At 59.2% G+C, this 27,521-nt stretch overlaps 1 protein-coding gene across 2 annotated transcripts; it reads left to right on the top strand.

The window, feature by feature from the left end:
* Nucleotides 1-454: 454 nt before the first annotated feature.
* LOC138649275 (fibulin-7-like) lies at nt 455-26,926 on the top strand. Of its 2 annotated transcripts, XM_069739520.1 has the most exons (8): nt 455-587; nt 675-773; nt 11,891-12,041; nt 12,115-12,285; nt 25,414-25,539; nt 26,000-26,137; nt 26,223-26,361; nt 26,466-26,920. In XM_069739520.1, the coding sequence occupies exons 1-8, from the start codon at nt 534-536 to the stop codon at nt 26,824-26,826; spliced, it is 1,239 nt and encodes a 412-aa protein (XP_069595621.1). In that variant the 5' UTR covers nt 455-533; the 3' UTR covers nt 26,827-26,920. The 2 variants fall into 2 exon arrangements, with proteins under 2 accessions (XP_069595621.1, XP_069595622.1); XM_069739521.1 differs by lacking the exon at nt 25,414-25,539 and having other exon boundaries at nt 26,466-26,926.
* Nucleotides 26,927-27,521: the final 595 nt, after the last annotated feature.

Below are 27,521 nucleotides of genomic sequence, written 5' to 3'. Positions count from 1 at the left end.
ATGGGCAGGATGCTCTGCAAGTGATGGGCAGGATGCTCTGCAGATGATGGAGCAGGATGCTCTGCAGGTGATGGGCCGGATGCTCTGCAGGTGATGGTCAGGATGTTCTGCAGGTGATGGGCAGGATGCTCTGCAAGTGATGGGCAGGATGCTCTGCAGATGATGGGGCAGAATGCTCTGCAGGTGATGGGGCAGGATGCTCTGCAGGTGATGGGGCAGGATGCTCTGCAGGTGATGGGCAGGATGCTCTGCAGGTGATGGGCAGGATGCTCTGCAGGTGATGGGCAGGATGCTCTGCAGGTGATGGGCAGGATGCTCTGCAGGTGATGGGCAGGATGCTCTGCAGATGATGGAGCAGGATGCTCTGCAGGTGATGGGCAGGATGCTCTGCAGGTGATGGGCAGGATGCTCTGCAGCAGAGCTGTGTTTTGCAATGCTCTGCGGGCACAGCTCTAACAAACAGGTCTTGTTGCCGCCGCGCTGTTTACTGTGCTGGAGGAACCCCGCCTGCGGCTGCCAGGAATGTGGAGGTGATGTGTCTGCAGCGCTCGCTGCCACCAATCACATCTCTGCGGAGGCCCCGGACGGTGAGTGACCCTATATGTGCTGCTCCATCTCAGACAGGATCAGAGTATTCTAGTAACTGGGATTACAACTCTCATCGTGTTCTGCAGGACGTCTGTACTGACACCATGCTGCCGACAGTCCTCCTCCTCCTCAGCGTCTCCCTCCACCTGCTCGGTGACAGCGCGGCGCAGGCGAGTCCTCCAGAGGTAAGAGACACAAGTACACGAGGGTCTCCGGGGGGCAACCAGCACAGAGAGCAAGATCACAGCTGAGCCTTCATATCTGACACACCGTGTATCACTACTCCCATCATCCCCGACCCCAGAGCTCACAATCTAATCTCCTATCACACAATGTATCACTACTCCCATCATCCCTGACCCCGGAGCTCACAATCTAATCTCCTATCACACAATGTATCACTACTCCCATCATCTCTGACCCCGGAGCTCACAATCTAATCTCCTATCACACAATGTATCACTACTCCCATCATCCCCGACCCCGGAGCTCACAATCTAATCTCCTATCATACAGTGTATCACTACTCCCATCATCCCTGACCCCAGAGCTCACAATCTAATCTCCTATTACACAATGTATCACTACTCCCATCATCCCTGACCCCAGAGCTCACAATCTAATCTCCTATCATACAATGTATCACTACTCCCATCATCCCCGACCCCAGAGCTCACAATCTAATCTCCTATCACACAATGTATCACTACTCCCATCATCCCTGACCCCGGAGCTCACAATCTAATCTCCTATCACACAATGTATCACTACTCCCATCATCCCCGACCCCAGAGCTCACAATCTAATCTCCTATCACACAATGTATCACTACTCCCATCATCCCTGACCCCAGAGCTCACAATCTAATCTCCTATCACACAATGTATCACTACTCCCATCATCCCCGACCCCAGAGCTCACAATCTAATCTCCTATCACACAATGTATCACTACTCCCATCATCCCCGACCCCGGAGCTCACAATCTAATCTCCTAACACACAGTGTATCACTACTCCCATCATCCCTGACCCCAGAGCTCACAATCTAATCTCCTATCACACAATGTATCACTACTCCCATCATCCCCGACCCCGGAGCTCACAATCTAATCTCCTATCACACAGTGTATCACTACTCCCATCATCCCTGACCCCGGAGCTCACAATCTAATCTCCTATCACACAGTGTATCACTACTCCCATCATCCCTGACCCCGGAGCTCACAATCTAATCTCCTATCACACAGTGTATCACTACTCCCATCATCCCTGACCCCAGAGCTCACAATCTAATCTCCTATCATACAATGTATCACTACTCCCATCATCCCCGACCCCGGAGCTCACAATCTAATCTCCTATCACACAGTGTATCACTACTCCCATCATCCCTGACCCCAGAGCTCACAATCTAATCTCCTATCACACAATGTATCACTACTCCCATCATCCCTGACCCCAGAGCTCACAATCTAATCTATCACACAATGTATCACTACTCCCATCATCCCCGACCCCAGAGCTCACAATCTAATCTCCTATCACACAGTGTATCACTACTCCCATCATCTCTGACCCCAGAGCTCACAATCTAATCTCCTATCACACAATGTATCACTACTCCCATCATCCCTGACCCCAGAGCTCACAATCTAATCTCCTATCACACAGTGTATCACTACTCCCATCATCCCTGACCCCGGAGCTCACAATCTAATCTCCTATCACACAGTGTATCACTACTCCCATCATCCCAGACCCCAGAGCTCACAATCTAATCTCCTATCACACAATGTATCACTACTCCCATCATCCCCGACCCCGGAGCTCACAATCTAATCTCCTATCACACAATGTATCACTACTCCCATCATCCCTGACCCCAGAGCTCACAATCTAATCTCCTATCACACAATGTATCACTACTCCCATCATCCCTGACCCCAGAGCTCACAATCTAATCTCCTATCACACAATGTATCACTACTCCCATCATCCCCGACCCCAGAGCTCACAATCTAATCTCCTATCACACAGTGTATCACTACTCCCATCATCCCTGACCCCAGAGCTCACAATCTAATCTCCTATCACACAATGTATCACTACTCCCATCATCCCCGACCCCAGAGCTCACAATCTAATCTCCTATCACACAATGTATCACTACTCCCATCATCCCCGACCCCGGAGCTCACAATCTAATCTCCTATCACACAGTGTATCACTACTCCCATCATCCCCGACCCCAGAGCTCACAATCTAATCTCCTATCACACAATGTATCACTACTCCCATCATCCCCGACCCCGGAGCTCACAATCTAATCTCCTATCACACAATGTATCACTACTCCCATCATCCCCGACCCCAGAGCTCACAATCTAATCTCCTATCACACAGTGTATCACTACTCCCATCATCCCTGACCCCAGAGCTCACAATCTAATCTCCTATCACACAGTGTATCACTACTCCCATCATCCCTGACCCCGGAGATCACAATCTAATCTCCTATCACACAATGTATCACTACTCCCATCATCCCCGACCCCGGAGCTCACAATCTAATCTCCTATCACACAATGTATCACTATTCCCATCATCCCCGACCCCGGAGATCACAATCTAATCTCCTATCACACAATGTATCACTACTCCCATCATCCCCGACCCCGGAGCTCACAATCTAATCTCCTATCACACAGTGTATCACTACTCCCATCATCCCTGACCCCGGAGATCACAATCTAATCTCCTATCACACAATGTATCACTACTCCCATCATCCCCGACCCCGGAGCTCACAATCTAATCTCCTATCACACAATGTATCACTACTCCCATCATCCCTGACCCCGGAGCTCACAATCTAATCTCCTATCACACAATGTATCACTACTCCCATCATCCCCGACCCCAGAGCTCACAATCTAATCTCCTATCACACAATGTATCACTACTCCCATCATCCCTGACCCCGGAGCTCACAATCTAATCTCCTATCACACAATATATCACTACTCCCATCATCCCCGACCCCGGAGCTCACAATCTAATCTCCTATCACACAGTGTATCACTACTCCCATCATCCCTGACCCCAGAGCTCACAATCTAATCTCCTATCACACAGTGTATCACTACTCCCATCATCTCTGACCCCGGAGCTCACAATCTAATCTCCTATCACACAATGTATCACTACTCCCATCATCCCCGACCCCAGAGCTCACAATCTAATCTCCTATCACACAGTGTATCACTACTCCCATCATCTCTGACCCCGGAGCTCACAATCTAATCTCCTATCACACAGTGTATCACTACTCCCATCATCTCTGACCCCGGAGCTCACAATCTAATCTCCTATCACACAATGTATCACTACTCCCATCATCCCCGACCCCAGAGCTCACAATCTAATCTCCTATCACACAGTGTATCACTACTCCCATCATCTCTGACCCCGGAGCTCACAATCTAATCTCCTATCACACAATGTATCACTACTCCCATCATCTCTGACCCCGGAGCTCACAATCTAATCTCCTATCACACAGTGTATCACTACTCCCATCATCCCTGACCCCAGAGCTCACAATCTAATCTCCTATCACACAGTGTATCACTACTCCCATCATCTCTGACCCCGGAGCTCACAATCTAATCTCCTATCACACAATGTATCACTACTCCCATCATCCCCGACCCCAGAGCTCACAATCTAATCTCCTATCACACAATGTATCACTACTCCCATCATCCCCGACCCCGGAGCTCACAATCTAATCTCCTATCACACAGTGTATCACTACTCCCATCATCCCCGACCCCAGAGCTCACAATCTAATCTCCTATCACACAGTGTATCACTACTCCCATCATCCCCGACCCCGGAGCTCACAATCTAATCTCCTATCACACAATGTATCACTACTCCCATCATCCCTGACCCCAGAGCTCACAATCTAATCTCCTATCACACAGTGTATCACTACTCCCATCATCCCTGACCCCGGAGCTCACAATCTAATCTCCTATCACACAGTGTATCACTACTCCCATCATCCCTGACCCCGGAGCTCACAATCTAATCTCCTATCACACAGTGTATCACTACTCCCATCATCCCTGACCCCGGAGCTCACAATCTAATCTCCTATCACACAGTGTATCACTACTCCCATCATCCCTGACCCCGGAGCTCACAATCTAATCTCCTATCACACAGTGTATCACTACTCCCATCATCCCTGACCCCGGAGCTCACAATCTAATCTCCTATCACACAGTGTATCACTACTCCCATCATCCCTGACCCCGGAGCTCACAATCTAATCTCCTATCACACAGTGTATCACTACTCCCATCATCCCCGACCCCAGAGCTCACAATCTAATCTCCTATCACACAATGTATCACTACTCCCATCATCCCTGACCCCGGAGCTCACAATCTAATCTCTTATCACACAATGTATCACTACTCCCATCATCCCTGACCCCAGAGCTCACAATCTAATCTCCTATCACACAATGTATCACTACTCCCATCATCCCCGACCCCGGAGCTCACAATCTAATCTCCTATCACACAATGTATCACTACTCCCATCATACCTGTCCCGGATCCCACCGTGCTGCCACCAATGTCACGGATCCCACCGGCTATGTCAGGGATCCTACCAATTTGTTATGAACCGGGGTTGTTTCGTTGCCCCCAGTTCCTTCTGAAGGGAATTTATCTATATCCCACTTCTCAGTTCCGCTTTGGAACTTGCAGCTCTCTGGCGCCCCCTTACCCTCAGGTCAGTACTGCACCTAGGATAATTAGTCGCCAGAAAGGCTGCCTGCTATGTACTGGCTACTGGGCATGCTGCAGCGAGGGCGATATAACTACTTACACTCAGGCGGGAACAATAATTATCATCGCCACCACCACTACAAAGCCTCCCAAACGCACATAACAAAGCATGCTGCCACCAGCTTCAATTTCCTAGGATTAATGGGTTCAGAGCCAACCCAAATCAGTAGCGTAAATCACTTCAGAGGACGCGACAGTTTGTTTAGAGCATGGAAAGACAAGCTAGTAATTTTATATTTTACTCCAAAAAAGGTAGGCAGTGTTTACAAAGTATAAAAAGATATTACAAAGAAGACAATATCATATGTACAACACAGATTACAAATAAAATGGGATTAAAATTGAAAAGAACACTTACAGATCGTTCAGATCATTTCATATCATCATGGCTGGCCGTGGGCTTTGTAGGATACATACATCAAGATGCATATCACATCTATATAGCACCAGGACCCTGGACACAAAGACACTGCAAGAATGCTGTCTCACTAAGGTATTCCTAGCGCAAAACCCCGCCACTCCCCCTGCGGTGACATCACTTAGGGATTGAAACCTCCCCTTTTCTAAGAATATGAAAACTATTTTTACGCATATCTCGTATACGAACTATACCAGGTTCCCGGGGTGCACCACGTCGGGGCAATTCTTTTAAATGTAAGCACGGCGCAATTACATGGACTGCTTAAGGAGAAATCCACGCTTTGCACTCGTTGCGTTTAGCTGCTAGCGCTTTCAGTGAGTGATAGATCTATGAATGGACATCTGGAATATATAATTCTTATATTTCTAGCCCAAATCGGTGCCCATACAGTTGTGGCCAAAAGTATTGACACCCCTGCAATTCTGTCAGATAATACTCAGTTTCTTCCTGAAAATGATTGCAATCACAAATTATTTGGTATTATTATCTTCATTTAATTTGTCTGAAATGAAAAAACAGAAAAGAGAATGAAGCAAAAAGCAAAACATTGATCAGTTCACACAAAACTCCAAAAATGGGCCAGACAAAATTATCGGCACCCTCAGCCTAATACTTGGTTGCACAACCTTTAGCCAAAATAACTGTAACCACCGCTTCCGGTAACCATCAATGAGTTTCTTACAATGCTCTGCTGGAATTTTAGACCATTCTTCTTTGGCAAACTGCTCCAGGTCCCTGATATTTGAAGGGTGCCTTCTCCAAACTGCCATTTTTAGATCTCTCCACAGGTGATCTATGGGATTCAGGGCTGGACTCATTGCTGGCCACCTTAGAAGTCTCCAGTGCTTTCTCTCAAACCATTTTCTAGTGATTTTTGAAGTGTGTTTTGGGTCATTGTCCTGCTGGAAGACCCTTGACCTCTGAGGGAGACCCAGCTTTCTCACACTGGGCCCTACCCTTTGTTGGTAGTCTTCAGACTTCATAATGCCATGCACACGGTCAAGCAGTCCAGTGCCAGAGGCAGCAAAGCAACCCCAAAACATCAGGGAACCTCCGCCATGTTTGACTGTAGGGACCGTGTTCTTTTCTTTGAATGCCTCTTTTTTTTCTCCTGTAAACTCTATGTTGATGTCTTTGCCCAAAAAGCTCTACTTTTGTCTCATCTGACCAGAAAACATTGTCCAAAACGTTTTAGGCTTTTTCAGGTAAGTTTTAGCAAACTCCAGCCTGGCTTTTTTAAGTCTCGAGGTAAGAAGTGGGGTCTTCCTTGGTCTCCTACCAAACAGTCCCTTTTCATTCAGACGCCGACAGATAGTATTGGTTGACACTGTTGTACCCTCAGACTGTGTCAGATCTTCTGAAACTCCTAGAGTGAACCCACAGTACCGCGACAACGAACCTCCCAGGGACGAGCTGACCAGGTGACCACCCCCAATGCAGGGAGCGTTAGGGGCAGACCCGAGGGAGACTATTGCCACGGAAGCTGAGAAGACGCAGAACTGACTATAGCGGAGACACGGGACAGACAGGGTATTGCGGTAACACAGAACAGGCGGGGTATGATGGATGCACAAAACAGAGCAAGGCATGGCGGACGCACAGGACAGAGCAAGGTATGGCGGACTCACAGGACAGGGCAAGGTAAGGCGGACGCACAAGACAGAGCAAGGTATGGCGGGACCTGGGTCAAATGACAATCAGGCAAAGAGTAGGGGGAGAGGCTACCTGATATAGCAGGAGTTGCGCTGCACTTCCGAGTCAGGAACCCTCCAGGATCACAGGAAGGGGAGGAGTGGAGGGAGCAAGGACCAGCCTAAGGGAGTGCGCATGCGCCCCCAGAGCAGGAAGTGCACATGCGCCGGGGCCGAGAACCAGGATCCAGCGAGGAGGGAAGAAGAGAGGAGACCAGGCGGCGCGCGGACAGTCTGGGAGCGCGCAGAGACGAATGCGCACGCCGGGAGCCGGAAGAAGCGGCAGCAGCGGCGCGCCGGGACAGGTAAGCATGAGAAGAGCCAGAGGGGAATGCGGGAGGCGTGACAGACTGCAGGGCAGATTGAACTTGTTAGGATGTTAGTCGAGGTTCTTTATCCAACATCCGCACAATATTGCGTTGAAATCTCTTGTCAAATTTTCTTTTCCGTCCACATCTAGGGAGGTTAGCCACAGTGCCACGGGCTTTAATCTTCTTGATGACACTGCGCACGGTAGACACAGGAACATTCAGGTCTTTGGAGATGGACTTGCAGCCTTCAGATTGCTCATGTTTCCTCACAATTTGGTTTCTCAAGTCCTCAGACAGGTTTTTGGTCTTCTTTCTTTTCTCCATGCTGTTAGGTGCCACAGGTAAGTTACAGGCGCTGTTAATTACACAAATTAGAGAAGCATCACATGATTTTTCGAACAGTGCCAATACTTTTGTCCACCCCCTTTTTATGTTTGGTGTGGAATTATATCCAATTTGGCTTTAGGACAATTCTTTTTGTGTTTTTTCATTTAAGACAAATTAAATTAAAATTGCAAACACAAATTCTTTGTTATTATCATTTTCAGGAAGAAACTGAGTATTATCTGACATAATTGCAGGGGTGTCAATACTTTTGGCCACAACTTTATATATCACACTAATAGAACAAAGAATCTCAACAAAGAAAGTACCAGTTTTGGCCATTATTTGATGTGAGGGGGGAAATGAGGAGTCTAGGGAGACTGGAATTTGCAGCGTACAGCCATAAAACTACAGTGATTCTAGTGAGGGTTTTGAATTACGCACATAGCAGCAGGCCGAGTGAGAAGAGGGAGGTCGGAATGGCCTACAGCGTGTCTGTTCTTGAATGCAGCAGAGCTCAGTGTGTGCGACAATATACAGTAAAAAACCCATGTTCCTGACACCTCCCCCTTTTTGGACTGTGCTACGGAGGCAGGACCTCTCAGTACTCCTCCATGCGCTCTTCGGCAGGTTCAACCTGGTGGGACAACCCATCTGCATTGCCATGCTCCCTGCCTGTTTTGTGTTTGATTGTAAAGTCATACTGCTGGAGGGCAAGGCTCCAGCGTAGCAGCCTTCCGTTGGTTCCACAAATGGCTTTTAGCCAGCGCAGAGGGTCGTGGTCCATCACCACAGTGAAGGTGCGACAATAGGGCTGCCAACGTTGCAGGGCCCATACTATGGCCAGTCACTCCTTCTCGATGGTGTAATAGGCCACTTTCCTTGGCAGAAGCTTCCGGCTCAGGTACAACATGGGGTGCTCGTGGTTCCCCGAGTCGACCTGGCTGAGCACAGCACCGAGGCCAAACTCGCCGGTGTCAGTCTGCACCAAGAACGGTCGACTGCTTTCAACACAGGAGCGTTGCACAGGGCCGTTTTCAACGCCTGGAAGGCCCCCTCACAGTTCTCAGTCCAGTCGACTATGTGCGTTAGCTTCGTCCTGGTGAGGTCCGTCAAGGGTTTGCCAGGCTACTATAGTTCTGTACGAAGCGCCTATAGTACCCTGCAGTGCCCAGGAAGGACATCACCTGTTTCTTGGTCCTGGGGGTGGGCCAGGACACTATCGCGTCCACTATCCAAGGCTCTGGCTTTATGGACTTCTCACCTACCCGATGCTCCAGGTAGTGGACCTCTCTCATGCCCATCTGGCACTTTCACAGCTTGATGGTCAAGACCGGCCCGGTGAATTCGGCTGAGCACCTCCTCAACATGCTGCATGTTCGTCCCAGGAAAAACTGAAGATGGCAATGTCATCCAGGTACGCCACCGCGTACTTCTCCAGCCCCTGAAGCAGGTGGTTGACCATCCGCTGGAAAGTGGCAGGGGCATTCTTCATGCCGAATGGCATGACCGTGGACTCGTACAGTCCAAAGGGGGTGATAAAGGTGGACTTCTCCTGCGCCTCGGGGCGCAGGGGATTCTGCCAGTATCCTCGACTCAGATCCATTATGGTCAGATATTTTGCACCAGCTAACCGCTCAAGCAGCACCTCTATGCGCGGCATTGCGTGTGCGTCAGAGGCCGTGATGGTGTTGAGCCCCCTGTAGTCCACGCAGAACTGGGTGGTCCGATCCTTCTTTGGCACGAGAACTACAGGTGAGGCCGTTGAATCTGACCGTTGAATCACCCCCAGCTGTAACATCTCATCGACCTCCTGGCGCATAACCTGCTGCACCTCGTCGGAGATCCGATAGGGTGTTCGCCGTAGTGGGGCATGATTCCCGGTGTCCACCTCGTGAACCGCTAACATGGTCCTTCCAGGTCGGTTGGAGAACACAACCCGGAAAGGTTCCAGCGTGGTCCACAACTGTGACCACTGAGATTCGGTTAACAAGGCGCTTATCTCCACGTCCTTGATGGACCCACCAACCTTGGCTTGGGCCAGCATGTCCAGGAGGGGGTCTTCCTCCCCGTCTTCGGGCAGGCTGCAGACCGCTATAACGTAAGGTTCACGTTCGTGATGAGCCTTCATTGTGTTGACGTGAAAGGCCTTTCACCTACTTCGAGCATGACCACGTAGGTGACTGGGTTGAGCTGTTGGTGGACGACGTACAAGCCTTCCCATGCTGCTTGAAGCTTATCTTTTGGTACGGGGAACATCATCTACACCTTTTGACCAACGTGGTAGGGCTACTCCTGGGTGTTCTGGTCGTACCGGTGCTTCTGATCAGCCTGAGCCTGCGTCATGTTGTCATGCAGCAACTGTGTCAAGGTCTGCATTTTGTCACGGAAGCGCGTGACATACTCCACTATGGAAACTTCAGAAGGGTTCTGCTCCTCTTCCCAGGATTCCCTTACCAACCCAAGGGGTCCCCGGACTCACCTGCCGTACAGAAGTTCGAAGGGGAAGAAACCCATCGAGGCCTGCGGAACCTCTCGGTAAGCGAATAGCAGGTGTGGGAGGTACCGCTCCCAATCGCGCCTTTGGGTCTCAACCAGCATGCGTAGCATCTGTTTGAGGGTACAATTGAAGAACTCACACAAGCCATTGGTCTGTGGGTGATACGCACTCGATACCAGACGCTTCACGTGTATTTTCTTACGGAGAGCCTCCATTAGGCGAGATATGAATTGGGTCCTGTAGTGAGGTATGTATAGATATATATGTATAACCAGCAGTAGTTTAACATCTGTCCTGAGACTGCAGGTCTCACAAAAGTCACAACATATGTATCTTGAGAAGGCAGTCTACTGTCTCCAATCTCGCCAGGGGGTCTCCCTGAAAACCAATAAAGGGAAACATTTCACACCTTCTAGCTCTTTTGGAGAGATGTCAATTACAGCCTAACACTATCTATCTGTTCGGAACTTTACAAAAAAATTTCAGAGAAATAATATATTCATTGATAGAGTGGCCATGCCCAGTGAAAAACAAGCAATTATAATATCAACCTGAGAGGCTGGTCTAGAAATCTGACCTCCAGGGTGACTCTATAAATTAGGCCTGTATACATAGAATCGTTTTCATAGATTGAGGGCAGCCGAGCTGATGTGTTCCAGTCCATAGTCACCCCCCCTCAGGGAGCAGAAAGCAGACTACAAAGTTAGGTATTTCTGTAAGTTTTCTCCTGTTTATTTTTATAACTGTTTTGCATATTTGTATGTCTTTTTATTACCATATTTGTATACCTTTTTTCTTATTGTAAGCGCTGTACCTTTTTGTATTATAGCATAAAACTTAACAAGTTGAACCTTGTATGTTCTAAAGAATCCATAGCCTTAAACTGTGTGAGCCTTATGATTGGCAGACAGTAGTAGTAATATTTCATCGCCCGTGTGTTCGGTGAGTGGTGGCAGCATGTATGAGCGGGTGTGTGGCCTGGGTTGGTGTGGGAGTTATGCTCCCATTACAGCATAAGACAGGTTGAATGCTGGACTGAGAGTGGGGAGATAGATTAACCCTTGCAGGCACAACCCCAAGTCACGTGTGAGAGCGGGCACGTGACAAATAACTGACACCACGGAGGAGGGATCCGTGACATGGGGTCTCCAGATCGGGGGCAGTCAGCGGCAGTTCTCTGTACCCTCAGGTCTGCTCCGAGCAGCGGGAGGCTCTCCGCGCCCTGCACCAGGTCCAGAAGCTGCTCACGGACCACGAGGCCTCGTACCTGCGGGGAGTACGGACCCTCAGCAGAAGACTGAACCAGCTGAGGGGGCAACTGCAGAGACGGGAGGATAAAGGTGGGAGCTGCCCCCAAACCGCCATTTACCTGCCTGCTGACTGTCTCCTGACGGAGGTTTCTTCCCACCGCAGACTCCTGTCCACAGCTGAAGCCACCACGACACGGTCGGATCCTGGGCAGAAAGCTGAAGTTGGGACACGAGCTGCACGTCCTGTGTGACCCTGGCTACCAGCTGAGTGGCTCCGAGTCCAGGACCTGCACGGAGAACCAGACCTGGAGCGGACAGCCGGCCGTCTGCAGCGGTAACAGCGAGAGCGTGGCCAGGGCGGTGGGGTGGCAGAGGGTCGGGCGTGGAGCCTTCACATAAGAAATGGGGCAGTGGCCCGCGGACTTCTGGCACGATCTCGCACCTACCTAGATATCACTTCAGACATACAGCTGACTAACATCACAGAGCCGCTCGTGAGAAGGGGCCTGGCTGACTGTGCCAAGCCAGCGCCATCACGACTGCTGTACAGTCTGAAAAGGGGGCTTAAAACCAGGCCCCCTCTGCGCATAGCACCAGTGTCAGTGACGCCCCCTCCGCTCATAGCACCTGTGTCAGCCGGGCTCCCTCCGCTCATAGCGCCAGTGTCAGCCAGGCCCCCTCCGGGCATAGCACTAGTGTCAGCCAGGCCCCCTCCGGGCATAGCACCAGTGTCAGCCAGGCCCCCTCCGCTCATAGCACCAATGTCAGCCGGGCCCCCACCGCTCATAGCACCAGTGTCAGCGAGGCCCCCTTCGCTCATAGCACCAGTGTCAGCCGGGCCCCCACCGCTCATAGCACCAGTGTCAGCTGGGCCCCCTCCGCTCATAGCACCAGTGTCAGCCGGGCCCCCACCGCTCATAGCACCAGTGTCAGCGAGGCCCCCACCGCTCATAGCACCAGTGTCAGCCGGGCCCCCACCGCTCATAGCACCAGTGTCAGCCGGGCCCCCTCCGCTCATAGCACCAGTGTCAGCCGGGCCCCCACCGCTCATAGCACCAGTGTCAGCCAGGCCCCCACCGCTCATAGCACCAGTGTCAGCGAGGCCCCCTCCGCTCATAGCACCAGTGTCAGCGAGGCCCCCTCCGCTCATAGCACCAGTGTCAGCGAGGCCCCCTCCGCTCATAGCACCAGTGTCAGCGAGGCCCCCTCCGCTCATAGCACCAGTGTCAGCGGGGCCCCCTCCGCTCATAGCACCAGTGTCAGCGAGGCCCCCTCCGCTCATAGCACCAGTGTCAGCGAGGCCCCCTCCGCTCATAGCACCAGTGTCAGCGAGGCCCCCTCCGCTCATAGCACCAGTGTCAGCGAGGCCCCCTCCGCTCATAGCACCAGTGTCAGCGAGGCCCCCTCCGCTCATAGCACCAGTGTCAGCGGGGCCCCCTCCGCTCATAGCACCAGTGTCAGCGAGGCCCCCACCGCTCATAGCACCAGTGTCAGCGAGGCCCCCTCCGCTCATAGCACCAGTGTCAGCCGGGCCCCCTCCGCTCATAGCACCAGTGTCAGCCGGGCCCCCACCGCTAATAGCACCAGTGTCAGCCGGGCCCCCTCCGCTAATAGCACCAGTGTCAGCGAGGCCCCCTCCGCTCATAGCACCAGTGTCAGCGAGGCCCCCTCCGCTCATAGCACCAGTGTCAGCGAGGCCCCCTCCGCTCATAGCACCAGTATCAGCGAGGCCCCCTCCGCTCATAGCACCAGTGTCAGCGGGGCCCCCTCCGCTCATAGCACCAGTGTCAGCGAGGCCCCCTCCGCTCATAGCACCAGTGTCAGCCGGGCCCCCTCCGCTCATAGCACCAGTGTCAGCGAGGCCCCCTCCGCTCATAGCACCAGTGTCAGCGAGGCCCCCTCCGCTCATAGCACCAGTGTCAGCCGGGCCCCCTCCGCTCATAGCACCAGTGTCAGCCGGGCCCCCTCCGCTCATAGCACCAGTGTCAGCGAGGCCCCCTCCGCTCATAGCACCAGTGTCAGCCGGGCCCCCACCGCTCATAGCACCAGTGTCAGCCGGGCCCCCACCGCTCATAGCACCAGTGTCAGCGAGGCCCCCTCCGCTCATAGCACCAGTGTCAGCGAGGCCCCCTCCGCTCATAGCACCAGTGTCAGCCGGGCCCCCTCCGCTCATAGCACCAGTGTCAGCGAGGCCCCCTCCGCTCATAGCACCAGTGTCAGCCGGGCCCCCTCCGCTCATAGCACCAGTGTCAGCGAGGCCCCCTCCGCTCATAGCACCAGTGTCAGCGAGGCCCCCTCCGCTCATAGCACCAGTGTCAGCGAGGCCCCCTCCGCTCATAGCACCAGTGTCAGCCGGGCCCCCTCCGCTCATAGCACCAGTGTCAGCGAGGCCCCCTCCGCTCATAGCACCAGTGTCAGCGAGGCCCCCTCCGCTCATAGCACCAGTGTCAGCCGGGCCCCCTCCGCTCATAGCACCAGTGTCAGCCGGGCCCCCTCCGCTCATAGCACCAGTGTCAGCCGGGCCCCCTCCGCTCATAGCACCAGTGTCAGCGAGGCCCCCTCCGCTCATAGCACCAGTGTCAGCGAGGCCCCCACCGCTCATAGCACCAGTGTCAGCGAGGCCCCCACCGCTCATAGCACCAGTGTCAGCGAGGCCCCCTCTGCTCATAGCACCAGTGTCAGCCGGGTCCCCACCGCTCATAGCACCAGTGTCAGCCGGGCCCCCTCCGCTCATAGCACCAGTGTCAGCCGGGCCCCCACCGCTCATAGCACCAGTGTCAGCCGGGCCCCCTCCGCTCATAGCACCAGTGTCAGCGAGGCCCCCTCCGCTCATAGCACCAGTGTCAGCGAGGCCCCCTCTGCTCATAGCACCAGTGTCAGCCGGGCCCCCTCCGCTCATAGCCCCAGTGTCAGCCGGGCCCCCACCGCTCATAGCACCAGTGTCAGCGAGGCCCCCTCCGCTCATAGCACCAGTGTCAGCGAGGCCCCCTCCGCTCATAGCACCAGTGTCAGCGAGGCCCCCTCCGCTCATAGCACCAGTGTCAGCCGGGCCCCCTCCGCTCATAGCACCAGTGTCAGCCGGGCCCCCTCCGCTCATAGCACCAGTGTCAGCCGGGCCCCCTCCGCTCATAGCACCAGTGTCAGCGAGGCCCCCTCCGCTCATAGCACCAGTGTCAGCGAGGCCCCCACCGCTCATAGCACCAGTGTCAGCGAGGCCCCCACCGCTCATAGCACCAGTGTCAGCGAGGCCCCCTCTGCTCATAGCACCAGTGTCAGCCGGGTCCCCACCGCTCATAGCACCAGTGTCAGCCGGGCCCCCTCCGCTCATAGCACCAGTGTCAGCGAGGCCCCCTCCGCTCATAGCACCAGTGTCAGCCGGGCCCCCACCGCTCATAGCACCAGTGTCAGCCGGGCCCCCACCGCTCATAGCACCAGTGTCAGCCGGGCCCCCACCGCTCATAGCACCAGTGTCAGCCGGGCCCCCTCCGCTAATAGCACCAGTGTCAGCGAGGCCCCCTCCGCTCATAGCACCAGTGTCAGCCGGGCCCCCTCCGCTCATAGCACCAGTGTCAGCGAGGCCCCCTCCGCTCATAGCACCAGTGTCAGCCGGGCCCCCTCCGCTCATAGCACCAGGGTCAGCCGGGCCCCCTCCGCTCATAGCACCAGTGTCAGCCGGGCCCCCTCCGCTCATAGCACCAGTGTCAGCGAGGCCCCCACCGCTCATAGCACCAGTGTCAGCGAGGCCCCCACCGCTCATAGCACCAGTGTCAGCGAGGCCCCCTCTGCTCATAGCACCAGTGTCAGCCGGGTCCCCACCGCTCATAGCACCAGTGTCAGCCGGGCCCCCTCCGCTCATAGCACCAGTGTCAGCGAGGCCCCCTCCGCTAATAGCACCAGTGTCAGCGAGGCCCCCTCCGCTCATAGCACCAGTGTCAGCCGGGCCCCCTCCGCTCATAGCACCAGTGTCAGCGGGGCCCCCTCCGCTCATAGCACCAGTGTCAGCCGGGCCCCCACCGCTCATAGCACCAGTGTCAGCCGGGCCCCCACCGCTCATAGCACCAGTGTCAGCCGGGCCCCCACCGCTCATAGCACCAGTGTCAGCCGGGCCCCCTCCGCTAATAGCACCAGTGTCAGCGAGGCCCCCTCCGCTCATAGCACCAGTGTCAGCCGGGCCCCCTCCGCTCATAGCACCAGTGTCAGCGAGGCCCCCTCCGCTCATAGCACCAGTGTCAGCGAGGCCCCCTCCGCTCATAGCACCAGTGTCAGCCGGGCCCCCTCCGCTCATAGCACCAGTGTCAGCGAGGCCCCCTCCGCTCATAGCACCAGTATCAGCGAGGCCCCCTCCGCTCATAGCACCAGTGTCAGCGGGGCCCCCTCCGCTCATAGCACCAGTGTCAGCCGGGCCCCCTCCGCTCATAGCACCAGTGTCAGCGAGGCCCCCTCCGCTCATAGCACCAGTGTCAGCGAGGCCCCCTCCGCTCATAGCACCAGTGTCAGCCGGGCCCCCTCCGCTCATAGCACCAGTGTCAGCCGGGCCCCCTCCGCTCATAGCACCAGTGTCAGCCGGGCCCCCTCCGCTCATAGCACCAGTGTCAGCGAGGCCCCCTCCGCTCATAGCACCAGTGTCAGCCGGGCCCCCACCGCTCATAGCACCAGTGTCAGCCGGGCCCCCTCCGCTCATAGCACCAGTGTCAGCGAGGCCCCCTCCGCTCATAGCACCAGTGTCAGCGAGGCCCCCTCCGCTCATAGCACCAGTGTCAGCGAGGCCCCCACCACTCATAGCACCAGTGTCAGCGAGGCCCCCTCTGCTCATAGCACCAGTGTCAGCCGGGCCCCCTCCGCTCATAGCACCAGTGTCAGCGAGGCCCCCACCGCTCATAGCACCAGTGTCAGCGAGGCCCCCACCACTCATAGCACCAGTGTCAGCGAGGCCCCCTCTGCTCATAGCACCAGTGTCAGCCGGGCCCCCTCCGCTCATAGCACCAGTGTCAGCGAGGCCCCCTCCGCTCATAGCACCAGTGTCAGCGAGGCCCCCTCCGCTCATAGCACCAGTGTCAGCGAGGCCCCCTCCGCTCATAGCACCAGTGTCAGCGAGGCCCCCTCCGCTCATAGCACCAGTGTCAGCGAGGCCCCCTCCGCTCATAGCACCAGTGTCAGCCGGGCCCCCTCCGCTCATAGCACCAGTGTCAGCGAGGCCCCCTCCGCTCATAGCACCAGTGTCAGCCGGGCCCCCTCCGCTCATAGCACCAGTGTCAGCGAGGCCCCCTCCGCTCATAGCACCAGTGTCAGCGAGGCCCCCTCCGCTCATAGCACCAGTGTCAGCGAGGCCCCCTCCGCTCATAGCACCAGTGTCAGCGAGGCCCCCTCCGCTCATAGCACCAGTGTCAGCCGGGCCCCCTCCGCTCATAGCACCAGTGTCAGCGAGGCCCCCTCCGCTCATAGCACCAGTGTCAGCGAGGCCCCCTCCGCTCATAGCACCAGTGTCAGCCGGGCCCCCTCCGCTCATAGCACCAGTGTCAGCCGGGCCCCCTCCGCTCATAGCACCAGTGTCAGCCGGGCCCCCTCCGCTCATAGCACCAGTGTCAGCGAGGCCCCCTCCGCTCATAGCACCAGTGTCAGCGAGGCCCCCACCGCTCATAGCACCAGTGTCAGCGAGGCCCCCACCGCTCATAGCACCAGTGTCAGCGAGGCCCCCTCCGCTAATAGCACCAGTGTCAGCGAGGCCCCCTCTGCTCATAGCACCAGTGTCAGCCGGGTCCCCACCGCTCATAGCACCAGTGTCAGCCGGGCCCCCTCCGCTCATAGCACCAGTGTCAGCCGGGCCCCCACCGCTCATAGCACCAGTGTCAGCCGGGCCCCCTCCGCTCATAGCACCAGTGTCAGCGAGGCCCCCTCCGCTCATAGCACCAGTGTCAGCGAGGCCCCCTCTGCTCATAGCACCAGTGTCAGCCGGGCCCCCTCCGCTCATAGCACCAGTGTCAGCGAGGCCCCCTCCGCTCATAGCACCAGTGTCAGCGAGGCCCCCTCCGCTCATAGCACCAGTGTCAGCCGGGCCCCCTCCGCTCATAGCACCAGTGTCAGCCGGGCCCCCTCCGCTCATAGCACCAGTGTCAGCCGGGCCCCCTCCGCTCATAGCACCAGTGTCAGCGAGGCCCCCTCCGCTCATAGCACCAGTGTCAGCGAGGCCCCCTCTGCTCATAGCACCAGTGTCAGCGAGGCCCCCTCCGCTCATAGCACCAGTGTCAGCGAGGCCCCCACCGCTCATAGCACCAGTGTCAGCGAGGCCCCCACCGCTCATAGCACCAGTGTCAGCGAGGCCCCCTCTGCTCATAGCACCAGTGTCAGCCGGGTCCCCACCGCTCATAGCACCAGTGTCAGCCGGGCCCCCTCCGCTCATAGCACCAGTGTCAGCGAGGCCCCCTCCGCTCATAGCACCAGTGTCAGCCGGGCCCCCACCGCTCATAGCACCAGTGTCAGCCGGGCCCCCACCGCTCATAGCACCAGTGTCAGCCGGGCCCCCACCGCTCATAGCACCAGTGTCAGCCGGGCCCCCTCCGCTAATAGCACCAGTGTCAGCGAGGCCCCCTCCGCTCATAGCACCAGTGTCAGCCGGGCCCCCTCCGCTCATAGCACCAGTGTCAGCGAGGCCCCCTCCGCTCATAGCACCAGTGTCAGCCGGGCCCCCTCCGCTCATAGCACCAGTGTCAGCGAGGCCCCCTCCGCTCATAGCACCAGTGTCAGCCGGGCCCCCTCCGCTCATAGCACCAGTGTCAGCCGGGCCCCCTCCGCTCATAGCACCAGTGTCAGCCGGGCCCCCTCCGCTCATAGCACCAGTGTCAGCGAGGCCCCCTCCGCTCATAGCACCAGTGTCAGCGAGGCCCCCACCGCTCATAGCACCAGTGTCAGCGAGGCCCCCTCCGCTAATAGCACCAGTGTCAGCGAGGCCCCCTCCGCTCATAGCACCAGTGTCAGCCGGGCCCCCTCCGCTCATAGCACCAGTGTCAGCGGGGCCCCCTCCGCTCATAGCACCAGTGTCAGCCGGGCCCCCACCGCTCATAGCACCAGTGTCAGCCGGGCCCCCACCGCTCATAGCACCAGTGTCAGCCGGGCCCCCACCGCTCATAGCACCAGTGTCAGCCGGGCCCCCTCCGCTAATAGCACCAGTGTCAGCGAGGCCCCCTCCGCTCATAGCACCAGTGTCAGCCGGGCCCCCTCCGCTCATAGCACCAGTGTCAGCGAGGCCCCCTCCGCTCATAGCACCAGTGTCAGCGAGGCCCCCTCCGCTCATAGCACCAGTGTCAGCCGGGCCCCCTCCGCTCATAGCACCAGTGTCAGCGAGGCCCCCTCCGCTCATAGCACCAGTATCAGCGAGGCCCCCTCCGCTCATAGCACCAGTGTCAGCGGGGCCCCCTCCGCTCATAGCACCAGTGTCAGCCGGGCCCCCTCCGCTCATAGCACCAGTGTCAGCAAGGCCCCCTCCGCTCATAGCACCAGTGTCAGCGAGGCCCCCTCCGCTCATAGCACCAGTGTCAGCCGGGCCCCCTCCGCTCATAGCACCAGTGTCAGCCGGGCCCCCTCCGCTCATAGCACCAGTGTCAGCCGGGCCCCCTCCGCTCATAGCACCAGTGTCAGCGAGGCCCCCTCCGCTCATAGCACCAGTGTCAGCCGGGCCCCCACCGCTCATAGCACCAGTGTCAGCCGGGCCCCCTCCGCTCATAGCACCAGTGTCAGCGAGGCCCCCTCCGCTCATAGCACCAGTGTCAGCGAGGCCCCCTCCGCTCATAGCACCAGTGTCAGCGAGGCCCCCACCACTCATAGCACCAGTGTCAGCGAGGCCCCCTCTGCTCATAGCACCAGTGTCAGCCGGGCCCCCTCCGCTCATAGCACCAGTGTCAGCGAGGCCCCCACCGCTCATAGCACCAGTGTCAGCGAGGCCCCCACCACTCATAGCACCAGTGTCAGCGAGGCCCCCTCTGCTCATAGCACCAGTGTCAGCCGGGCCCCCTCCGCTCATAGCACCAGTGTCAGCGAGGCCCCCTCCGCTCATAGCACCAGTGTCAGCGAGGCCCCCTCCGCTCATAGCACCAGTGTCAGCGAGGCCCCCTCCGCTCATAGCACCAGTGTCAGCGAGGCCCCCTCCGCTCATAGCACCAGTGTCAGCGAGGCCCCCTCCGCTCATAGCACCAGTGTCAGCCGGGCCCCCTCCGCTCATAGCACCAGTGTCAGCGAGGCCCCCTCCGCTCATAGCACCAGTGTCAGCCGGGCCCCCTCCGCTCATAGCACCAGTGTCAGCGAGGCCCCCTCCGCTCATAGCACCAGTGTCAGCGAGGCCCCCTCCGCTCATAGCACCAGTGTCAGCGAGGCCCCCTCCGCTCATAGCACCAGTGTCAGCGAGGCCCCCTCCGCTCATAGCACCAGTGTCAGCCGGGCCCCCTCCGCTCATAGCACCAGTGTCAGCGAGGCCCCCTCCGCTCATAGCACCAGTGTCAGCGAGGCCCCCTCCGCTCATAGCACCAGTGTCAGCCGGGCCCCCTCCGCTCATAGCACCAGTGTCAGCCGGGCCCCCTCCGCTCATAGCACCAGTGTCAGCCGGGCCCCCTCCGCTCATAGCACCAGTGTCAGCGAGGCCCCCTCCGCTCATAGCACCAGTGTCAGCGAGGCCCCCACCGCTCATAGCACCAGTGTCAGCGAGGCCCCCACCGCTCATAGCACCAGTGTCAGCGAGGCCCCCTCCGCTAATAGCACCAGTGTCAGCGAGGCCCCCTCTGCTCATAGCACCAGTGTCAGCCGGGTCCCCACCGCTCATAGCACCAGTGTCAGCCGGGCCCCCTCCGCTCATAGCACCAGTGTCAGCCGGGCCCCCACCGCTCATAGCACCAGTGTCAGCCGGGCCCCCTCCGCTCATAGCACCAGTGTCAGCGAGGCCCCCTCCGCTCATAGCACCAGTGTCAGCGAGGCCCCCTCTGCTCATAGCACCAGTGTCAGCCGGGCCCCCTCCGCTCATAGCACCAGTGTCAGCGAGGCCCCCTCCGCTCATAGCACCAGTGTCAGCGAGGCCCCCTCCGCTCATAGCACCAGTGTCAGCCGGGCCCCCTCCGCTCATAGCACCAGTGTCAGCCGGGCCCCCTCCGCTCATAGCACCAGTGTCAGCCGGGCCCCCTCCGCTCATAGCACCAGTGTCAGCGAGGCCCCCTCCGCTCATAGCACCAGTGTCAGCGAGGCCCCCTCTGCTCATAGCACCAGTGTCAGCGAGGCCCCCTCCGCTCATAGCACCAGTGTCAGCGAGGCCCCCACCGCTCATAGCACCAGTGTCAGCGAGGCCCCCACCGCTCATAGCACCAGTGTCAGCGAGGCCCCCTCTGCTCATAGCACCAGTGTCAGCCGGGTCCCCACCGCTCATAGCACCAGTGTCAGCCGGGCCCCCTCCGCTCATAGCACCAGTGTCAGCGAGGCCCCCTCCGCTCATAGCACCAGTGTCAGCCGGGCCCCCACCGCTCATAGCACCAGTGTCAGCCGGGCCCCCACCGCTCATAGCACCAGTGTCAGCCGGGCCCCCACCGCTCATAGCACCAGTGTCAGCCGGGCCCCCTCCGCTAATAGCACCAGTGTCAGCGAGGCCCCCTCCGCTCATAGCACCAGTGTCAGCCGGGCCCCCTCCGCTCATAGCACCAGTGTCAGCGAGGCCCCCTCCGCTCATAGCACCAGTGTCAGCCGGGCCCCCTCCGCTCATAGCACCAGTGTCAGCGAGGCCCCCTCCGCTCATAGCACCAGTGTCAGCCGGGCCCCCTCCGCTCATAGCACCAGTGTCAGCCGGGCCCCCTCCGCTCATAGCACCAGTGTCAGCCGGGCCCCCTCCGCTCATAGCACCAGTGTCAGCGAGGCCCCCTCCGCTCATAGCACCAGTGTCAGCGAGGCCCCCACCGCTCATAGCACCAGTGTCAGCGAGGCCCCCACCGCTCATAGCACCAGTGTCAGCGAGGCCCCCTCCGCTCATAGCACCAGTGTCAGCGAGGCCCCCTCCGCTCATAGCACCAGTGTCAGCGAGGCCCCCACCGCTCATAGCACCAGTGTCAGCGAGGCCCCCACCGCTCATAGCACCAGTGTCAGCGAGGCCCCCACCGCTCATAGCACCAGTGTCAGCGAGGCCCCCTCTGCTCATAGCACCAGTGTCAGCCGGGTCCCCACCGCTCATAGCACCAGTGTCAGCCGGGCCCCCTCCGCTCATAGCACCAGTGTCAGCGAGGCCCCCTCCGCTAATAGCACCAGTGTCAGCGAGGCCCCCTCCGCTCATAGCACCAGTGTCAGCGAGGCCCCCTCCGCTCATAGCACCAGTGTCAGCGAGGCCCCCTCCGCTCATAGCACCAGTGTCAGCCGGGCCCCCACCGCTCATAGCACCAGTGTCAGCCGGGCCCCCACCGCTCATAGCACCAGTGTCAGCCGGGCCCCCACCGCTCATAGCACCAGTGTCAGCCGGGCCCCCACCGCTCATAGCACCAGTGTCAGCCGGGCCCCCACCGCTCATAGCACCAGTGTCAGCCGGGCCCCCTCCGCTAATAGCACCAGTGTCAGCGAGGCCCCCTCCGCTCATAGCACCAGTGTCAGCCGGGCCCCCTCCGCTCATAGCACCAGTGTCAGCGAGGCCCCCTCCGCTCATAGCACCAGTGTCAGCGAGGCCCCCTCCGCTCATAGCACCAGTGTCAGCCGGGCCCCCTCCGCTCATAGCACCAGTGTCAGCGAGGCCCCCTCCGCTCATAGCACCAGTGTCAGCGAGGCCCCCTCCGCTCATAGCACCAGTGTCAGCCGGGCCCCCTCCGCTCATAGCACCAGTGTCAGCGAGGCCCCCACCGCTCATAGCACCAGTGTCAGCGAGGCCCCCACCGCTCATAGCACCAGTGTCAGCGAGGCCCCCACCGCTCATAGCACCAGTGTCAGCGAGGCCCCCTCCGCTCATAGCACCAGTGTCAACCGGGCCCCCTCCGCTCATAGCACCAGTGTCAGCCGGGCCCCCTCCGCTCATAGCACCAGTGTCAGCCGGGCCCCCTCCGCTCATAGCACCAGTGTCAGCGAGGCCCCCTCCGCTCATAGCACCAGTGTCAGCGAGGCCCCCTCTGCTCATAGCACCAGTGTCAGCCGGGCCCCCTCCGCTCATAGCACCAGTGTCAGCGAGGCCCCCTCCGCTCATAGCACCAGTGTCAGCGAGGCCCCCACCGCTCATAGCACCAGTGTCAGCGAGGCCCCCACCGCTCATAGCACCAGTGTCAGCGAGGCCCCCACCGCTCATAGCACCAGTGTCAGCGAGGCCCCCACCGCTCATAGCACCAGTGTCAGCGAGGCCCCCTCCGCTCATAGCACCAGTGTCAGCCGGGCCCCCTCCGCTCATAGCACCAGTGTCAGCCGGGCCCCCTCCGCTCATAGCACCAGTGTCAGCGAGGCCCCCTCCGCTCATAGCACCAGTGTCAGCGAGGCCCCCTCCGCTCATAGCACCAGTGTCAGCCGGGCCCCCACCGCTCATAGCACCAGTGTCAGCGAGGCCCCCTCCGCTCATAGCACCAGTGTCAGCCGAGCCCCCACCGCTCATAGCACCAGTGTCAGCCGGGCCCCCTCCGCTCATAGCACCAGTGTCAGCCGGGCCCCCTCCGCTCATAGCACCAGTGTCAGCCGGGCCCCCTCCGCTCATAGCACCAGTGTCAGCGAGGCCCCCTCCGCTCATAGCACCAGTGTCAGCGAGGCCCCCTCCGCTCATAGCACCAGTGTCAGCCGGGCCCCCTCCGCTCATAGCACCAGTGTCAGCCGGGCCCCCACCGCTCATAGCACCAGTGTCAGCCGGGCCCCCTCCGCTCATAGCACCAGTGTCAGCCGGGCCCCCACCGCTCATAGCACCAGTGTCAGCCGGGCCCCCTCCGCTCATAGCACCAGTGTCAGCGAGGCCCCCTCCGCTCATAGCACCAGTGTCAGCCGGGCCCCCTCCGCTCATAGCACCAGTGTCAGCGAGGCCCCCTCCGCTAATAGCACCAGTGTCAGCGAGGCCCCCTCCGCTAATAGCACCAGTGTCAGCCGGGCCCCCTCCGCTAATAGCACCAGTGTCAGCGAGGCCCCCACCGCTCATAGCACCAGTGTCAGCGAGGCCCCCTCCGCTCATAGCACCAGTGTCAGCCGGGCCCCCACCGCTCATAGCACCAGTGTCAGCCGGGCCCCCTCCGCTCATAGCACCAGTGTCAGCGAGGCCCCCTCCGCTCATAGCACCAGTGTCAGCGAGGCCCCCACCGCTCATAGCACCAGTGTCAGCGAGGCCCCCACCGCTCATAGCACCAGTGTCAGCCGGGCCCCCTCCGCTAATAGCACCAGTGTCAGCCGGGCCCCCACCGCTCATAGCACCAATGTCAGCCGGGCCCCCTCCGCTCATAGCACCAGTGTCAGCCGGGCCCCCTCCGCTCATAGCACCAATGTCAGCCGGGCCCCCTCCGCTCATAGCACCAGTGTCAGCGAGGCCCCCTCCGCTCATAGCACCAGTGTCAGCCGGGCCCCCTCCGCTCATAGCACCAGTGTCAGCGAGGCCCCCTCCGCTCATAGCACCAGTGTCAGCCGGGCCCCCTCCGCTCATAGCACCAATGTCAGCCGGGCCCCCTCCGCTCATAGCACCAGTGTCAGCCGGGCCCCCTCCGCTCATAGCACCAGTGTCAGCGAGGCCCCCTCCGCTCATAGCACCAGTGTCAGCCGGGCCCCCTCCGCTCATAGCACCAATGTCAGCCGAGCCCCCACCGCTCATAGCACCAGTGTCAGCCGGGCCCCCTCCGCTCATAGCACCAGTGTCAGCCGGGCCCCCTCCGCTAATAGCACCAGTGTCAGCCGGGCCCCCACCGCTCATAGCACCAGTGTCAGCGAGGCCCCCTCCGCTCATAGCACCAGTGTCAGCCGGGCCCCCACCGCTCATAGCACCAGTGTCAGCCGGGCCCCCTCCGCTCATAGCACCAGTGTCAGCCGGGCCCCCACCGCTCATAGCACCAGTGTCAGCCGGGCCCCCACCGCTCATAGCACCAGTGTCAGCCGGGCCCCCTCCGCTCATAGCACCAGTGTCAGCGAGGCCCCCTCCGCTCATAGCACCAGTGTCAGCGAGGCCCATTCCATGGCTGTGGAGGGGGCAGGATGAGGCGGTGGATGGGGCTAGGTGACACTGTGGTGGGGGGGCCTGGCTGAGGTTGTGGAGAGGGCTGGCTGAGTCAGGGGGGCGAGCTGAGGCTGTGGGCTGGCTGAGGGCCATAATGTCATCAGCAGTGAGGAGGCAGATGAGGGGTCCGGTCACTATAGACCCCAAGTATTAATATGATCTGCTGCCCTGTTCGACCACACTGCCCCGCGCAGTTCTGGGACCCCATGCTATACATTGGCCCTGGGGGGGGCTACAGATGGAAGCATCTTGTGGTTGAGGGTCCAGGATACTTTCACGTGTTTTCTTTGTCCACAGAGCTGCCGTCTGCAACCAACACGTCGTCCTCAGCGCTGCGTCCGGCCCGCTGCTCCACCGCGCAGGGAGTGCAGCACTGCTCCTGTGACCCCGGATACCTCATCCAGACAGGGGGTCTCTGTCAGGGTAACTGCTCCCCCCGCTCCGTGTGCCCCAGACCCAGTGTGACCCCATAGATGAAGCGACGGGTGTTACTCGCTGTTGGTGAACTGTACGATCTGCTCCTCGCGATGAAATCCATCCGCAGCGCCTCGTGCTCTGCTCCGCCTCGGCGCCTCGTGCTAGGCCCCGCCTCTGCGCCTCGTGCTCTGCTCCGCCTCGGCGCCTCGTGCTAGGCTCCGCCTCGTGCTCGGCTCCGCCTCGGCGCCTCGTGCTTGGCTCCGCCTCTGCGCCTCGTGTTCGGCTCCGCCTCTGCGCCTCGTGCTCGGCCCCACAGCACACCACACACTGGCTCCGGTCTCACTCGTTCACTGTCCAAACCATGAAGGTGCGCACAGCACTTCCCACAGCTGCAGGGCTGTCACAATGTATCGGTGCACCCTACCGGGGCCGCAGTGTCTCCTCATTCTGCCTCCTCTCCCCCCAGACATCGATGAATGTGGTTTGTACCAAGGAAGGGCCGGCTCTAAGCTCTGTGTGCACGAATGTGTGAACACGCCAGGGGCGTACCATTGTGTGTGTCCGCGGGGGTACCTCCTCGAGTCACAGCCCAACACTTGTAAAGGTATGGTGGACACGATGCGGCTCAGAGGTGGTCGGCTCAGAGGTGGTCGGCGCGCAGCTCTTCACCGCGTCCTCCTTTTCTCCAGATGTAGACGAATGTGTCTCCAAGGAGGCGGCCTGTCCTGGAGGAGAACAATGCGTCAATCTCTATGGCGGCTTCACCTGCGTGCGGCCGGAGTGTCCCAGGGCCAAGATGAACGCCACTTACGTGAAGGTCTCTGGCCAGTGAGTACGAGGCGGCGGGCCGTCATCGCCCCTGTGGGGGGCGCACCTGTCCTGCAGTGCCCCCGACAGCCGCTTCTGACCGCTTCCCCTCCTGTCTCCTGCAGCCAGTGTGAGCGGACCCCCTGCCCGGTGGGAAGCAGCGGCTGCCTGGATGCCCCCCACTCCGTCTCCTTCCACTACATCCCTCTACAGTCCCAGCTGCCGGTGCCCCGCGTCCTGTTCACCATGACGGCCCCCCGCTCCCAGGCGGACAGCCAGCGCTTCACCCTGACCAGAGGCAAAGGGCCCCGAGGCCTGGAGGTCCGCCAGGCCGGCCGCCACCGCGGGGAGCTGCTGCTCACCAAGCCCGTGAGCGGCCCGGCCGAGATCCAGGTGGACGTGGAGATGGCGGAGACGTCCGCGGAGGGGCCGCAGGGCCGACACGTCTTCACCGTCACAATCTTCGTCTCGCAGTTCACCTTCTAGGGAGCCCATGTGCGCAGCTTGTGCACCGAAGGGTTAATCCTGGCTCCGCCGCGCTATGCCGAATGTATGGGTCTGGTAAATAAACAAGCTTCATCCGCTCAGAGCCTGGCCCGTGTGAGGGGCACGGCCAGCACCGCAGGGTAACACGAGGACAGGGGCAGCGGACAAAGGGCGACTTGTGGAGAGCCGGGAAGAACGGGCGCAGAGGAGGAGGAGGAGGAGGGCGCCACAGGTCTAGAGGTGGGTGACCAGCGCCCCCCGCCACATACCTACACAGAGGACGACCAATTCCCCCCGCCACAGGCCTAGAGGTGGGTGACCAGTACCCCCCGCCACACACCTACACAGAGGAGGGTGACCAGCGCCCCCCGCCACACACCTACACAGAGGAGGGCGACCAGCGCCCCCCGCCACACACCTACACAGAGGAGGGCGACCAGCGCCCCCGCCACACACCTACACAGAGGAGGGTGACCAGCGCCCCCCGCCACACACCTACACAGAGGAGGGTGACCAGCGCCCCCCGCCACACACCTACACAGAGGAGGGCGACCAGTGCCCCCCGCCACACACCTACACAGAGGAGGGCGACCAGTACCCCCCGCCACACACACCTACACAGAGGAGGGTGACCAGCGCCCCCCGCCACACACCTACACAGAGGAGGGTGACCAGCGCCCCCCGCCACACACCTA

The sequence above is a fragment of the Ranitomeya imitator genome, chromosome 9, assembly GCF_032444005.1.
Source record: "Ranitomeya imitator isolate aRanImi1 chromosome 9, aRanImi1.pri, whole genome shotgun sequence".
Classification (NCBI taxonomy): Eukaryota; Metazoa; Chordata; class Amphibia; order Anura; family Dendrobatidae; genus Ranitomeya; species Ranitomeya imitator.
The sequence above is the reverse complement of the archived record's forward strand: the minus strand, read 5'-3'. Positions and strand labels throughout refer to the sequence as shown.